Here is a 4,643-nt window from a genome sequence, read left to right on the forward strand (position 1 = left end):
GCAAGTCAGCAGGTGGAAATAGAGAGGAGAAAACAGGACCACGTGACCAGTCAGCTCTTTGTGGACCATTAGAATGTTCTCTGTGGACCACAGTTTAAGAATCTTTGTGCTAAAATGTGGAATCAATCATATGGGGCTAAATTCTGCTCTCGAGTACTCCAGAATTAATATTAGTATAATTCCACTAATGGGAGTTATTCCAGATTTATGTCAGTATTACAGATCAGAATATGATTCACTAAGTTCTACTGTTAGTTTTATTCAGATCAGATACTAATTTTTAACTTGGCCATATAGTTAGTTGGTTTTCTGTTTTAAAAGCCAAAGTAACTGTTTTCTCTCCAGGCCTCTTTGTGAGGGAAATCTCAGTCACATGAAACACATCATAGCCTGGCTGGTGACGTACTACAACTCTTTAATGGCCTCAGCCAAAAATTCTGATACTGATACAGCAACATATAAGTACGATCTAAAAATGAAGAAATGATGCTTATGACGAGCATAAGATTAATTTATTTACAAATATTTCAGCCAGTTAACTTTTTTAAAGAGTTTTGAAGAGTCTAGAGTGAAAAAAAACATAATAATGCAGAAATGTTAAACACAATGATGCTTCGCTGTACCTTGGAAGTGTTGCTAGTGTTGGCCTTTCCTTTCTGGAAGCTTCTCACATAACAATACATATACACCATAGTGCTGACAAAGGGTTAACATTTCATTAATGAATAATCTGTGACACATTAGGGTTGCAAGTATTACAGAGACATTAGATGTGAGGAGGAGGAAAGAGGGAGGTGGAAGAATTGTCAAAAGTTTAAAATCTACAGAGAACTAAACATCCTCACAAAAGGATCATACTATTAGTTCGGCAAAAAAACATTAGTTTTGAAAATTAATTATATATGTGTACAAGAGACTACTGATAATAGCGTTTAGGGGTGGCATTAGTAAGGTAGGCAGAATTTTGATAATAAGAGGGGTTTAGTTATTTATATATTTTTTATTTAAAATAATCTCACTGACCTGAATTGTACTTTAAGAGCAAGTTCGATACTCAAAGTCCCTGCATCTGTGAAAAACTGAACATTTATAGTGTCCAGTTACTCCTGAATGACTCAGCTAACCGCACTTATACACATAGCCTTTTAGAACTAAACCTCACCAGCCTAGAACAGTGTTATTATAATTAGTCAGTTATCTACAGTGTTTGACAGAGTCTTTATAGAAAGAGAAAAATGGCAGAAACTGCTTTACTTTTCCTCTGTGGATCGTCGGTAAAGAGACTCGCCCAAGTATTCTAGCCTCTCCCTCAGTTCAAGATCCTGGTACAAGCCTTTGGGAACCTTGTTCAGGCCGTAAAGCAATCCATACAAGCAGCCGGCAATAGATCCAGTGGCTGCACTCTCACCTGTAAAATTAAACACAATTGTGTGCAGTTCTGTTGTCGTGAAAAATGCACTCTCCTTTGCAGATATATCACTACACAGAGAAGGAAGCTTTAAGCCACTACGGCAGAGATTTTTACTTATATGTGGTGTGCCAAAGAGACTCTCAGAACAGTAGCTCTAGGGAGTTCACCAACCAACTGGAATGTCAAGCCTCCACCTTTGCCAGCAGTAACGGGTCATACTGCATAACGTACTCCTGGGGGAATTCTGCACCAACAAATTAAAAATTCTGCACACAATATTTTAAAATTCTGCATATTTTATTTGTTAAAATAATGCAAAATAATCATGCTGGTTTCAATTATTTTGGTAATTTATTTAAACTACAATACAATGGATGGCGAACGGGAGTGGGGAGCATTGGAGGAAATCTCAAAATCCCATCTAATAGTAATGTAGCTAGTATTGACCCTTTACTTCTAGTTTTGTCAACAGATATATGCAGCCATATGCTCAGTATTACATCATAGGCAACTGAAGAGCAAGCAAGGGCTGGAGACTCAAACTCACAATTTATATTGGCTACTGACCATCTCCAGAAAGGTCAGCAGCAATCAGTTAGTGGAGTACATTTTGATAGGAAATTTTAAAAATTTAGACAAGTTCTATTCTTAAAGCACCATAAGCATTTATAAAGCCACACTGTCCTTTACAATAAGGCTCTCAGGGTGCAACAAACCATTGCAGTTAACCCAGGGCTAGAAAGGAAGAGTAGCTACAGAAGAAACCACTAGATTGCGAGATCTTTAGGGCAGGGAATGTATCTTATTATTGTAATTAATAATTAAAAATCACATAATGGCTGTGTGTATGTATCCATAGTATCTTGTGTTGAGATCCCGTTAACTCTCACAAAGCTAAGCAGGGATGGGCTGGGTCAGCACCTTAGACAGGGAGTCTCCATGGAATGCCTAGGTTGATTGTTGATGGCATCCTGCTGGGCTGAATCTGCAGTGTTGGTGATTCCACATGAGGGTAGGGGGCAGGGCACAGTGATGTTGAAGGAGCTATCTTTGGCATGAGATGCAACACAAAGATACTAACCACTTGTGTTCCTTTAAAGACCACATGGTGGTTTTTATAAGAGTAAGGATGTTAAACCAGTGTCCCAGACAAACTACTGCTCAAGTAATTACATACTACAGTACCTGCCTGAAAACTCCCTGCAGTTTTAATTGCATTCAGTATTCTTTTTCTTCCCCCATCTTATACACTTGTGTTGTTTTTCTGTGTGTGGTTCTATAGCAGCCGTCCCAGACAGAGGTTGCTGTATATAAGTGGTGGTAAAGTGAACCGTATACATAGATATCCTTAATCTACTTCACAAGCATGTTGTGAGGCTTAATTCACCAATGTTTGTAAAGCACTTTCCGAGTCTTGAATGGCAGGTGCTATTGACATAATAACAACACTGATCATGTGAAATTGATAAGGAATCAATAATAGGCAATTATATGGCAGATTTGACTTAGTCAGCAGATTTACTGCTGAGATGCCTTTTTCGTGACTTAAAGGTTGCATCTCATACAACAATGACTATTTTGCCATTTAAACTCTAGGGGATTCAAATACTTGACATTATAAAGGAACAACAGGATTACTGACCCCCATGGAACATTGCTCGATTGCAAAGTTCTGTCCAGTCACCACCACATCCTAAAAGAGCATCGTATGCAATCATGGGAGCATCATGGCCTCTTCTTCCACCTCGTCCTTCAGAACTCCACCTCCTGTAAGTCTAAAAGAATAGCTGTTGAGTTGGTCGCAAGGCATCGCAAGAGCTCACCACCTTTCACATGCAGAATGATATACTGTAAGACACTTTTACCCCGAGATGGCTGATAAGGACCTGCATTCAGGGGAAGCTCACTCCTATCTATTTGTGACATTTCATATGGAGCAGTGGAGCGGTGCCTCTGATCTTCCCATTTACAAATGCAACCACAATATTAATTTGAGATGATATTTTTTCAAAGCCTCCTACCACTGACAAATTCCCTGGTTCCTCTGCTGAATAGTCCCCCCAGAAGCAGCCCTGCCTCTCAGAGACAGACAGAGGCTTTAATGCCAACAGTCATGTAGGCCAGAAGGAAACAAAATACTTGTAACTACTCTGCAGGCTGGATCAGGAGCAAAAGTCTCTAGGATTCAACTGAGCCAAGAATTTCAAGAAGCTCATCAAGTCAGAGTCTCATTTCACATCTTAAAAGTTCACACTCATAGAAATTAGAGGTGGAAAAGACTTATTAGGTTGTCTTGGTCTCCTCTCAGACAATGAGGAATTGTTCTCCATTCCCCCTACCACATATTCTCAAATGTTTTGTCCAGTCCAGTTTTAAATTTCTTTACTGTGTCCTCTTCCACATTTGTTCAAATGTCTCCACTTCTAGATATTTTATTTCAAATCATTCTTTCTCACCTTGTGCTGCCAGGCCTCCCTTCCTCTCAAAGACTGCTCAGAACAACAATATTGAAAATGATCTTCAAATACAAGAGGCAGAATACTTCCTCAGCAACAAAAACCCCTGGGCATTGTGCACTGGCCCATCAAACAGGCCCTAGAATAGGTGCATCCAGATTTTACCTTTTTTACCTGCCCCAATTTCCAAACCACATCCAAAGTGCATCTGTTATGCTTATACCAAAAACATCATTTTGATTAAAGATTGGACCGCAAGCCAGTTTTTTATCCCCTTAACATATAAATACAATATAGCAATTTGAGTTGTACTTCCTTCAACTAGGGCTGAATTTGGCCCTGAGCTTTATGGTGTCCCGAGGACTGTGTTGGAACTGCAAGCTATTGTGTTAAGAGCAGTGTGTGTGTATTTGTCTGTCTGTCCCTAGTCCCACGTGCAGACTAGTGGGCTCTGCAGCAAAGAATGGGAGCATTCAGCAGAGTCAGTGTGCAGACTGCCAGCTAGAGTAAGGTGAGATGAGCTGTACCTCTCTGCTTAGGGAGCAGCCAGTTTTGTTTCTCTCTGTTTTGGAGTTCTTGTGTGTTCTGAGAAATAAAGTAGTGTTACACTGCAGCCTTCCAGCTGGAGTATTATATATTTTATCTAACTTCTCTGTTTGTATGCTATGAAAATAACTTTAATTTAAGCTTTATATATTTATATACAGTGCACCCACACATATACCAAAGGGGGAGGGGTCTCAGGCAGCATCACTTTCTTCTTACTTTCATGTTTG

At 39.6% G+C, this 4,643-nt stretch overlaps 1 protein-coding gene across 1 annotated transcript in view; it reads right to left on the reverse strand.

Annotated features, from left to right (window-relative positions):
- Window positions 1-495: 495 nt before the first annotated feature.
- The window catches only part of ADPRHL1 (ADP-ribosylhydrolase like 1), a 34,043-nt gene continuing 29,895 nt past the window's right edge, over window positions 496-4,643 (reverse strand). Inside the window, exons 5-6 of the mRNA XM_029913234.1 lie at window positions 3,054-3,186; window positions 496-1,408 (exon numbers count right to left, since the gene is read on the reverse strand). Coding sequence (XP_029769094.1) covers window positions 1,251-1,408; window positions 3,054-3,186 — 291 coding nt within the window. The 3' untranslated portion in view covers window positions 496-1,250. The remainder of the gene's footprint in view (window positions 1,409-3,053; window positions 3,187-4,643) is intronic.

This window comes from Terrapene carolina, unplaced genomic scaffold (assembly GCF_002925995.2).
Source record: "Terrapene carolina triunguis isolate 2854851 unplaced genomic scaffold, T_m_triunguis-2.0 Scaffold21, whole genome shotgun sequence".
NCBI lineage: Eukaryota > Metazoa > Chordata > Testudines > Emydidae > Terrapene > Terrapene triunguis.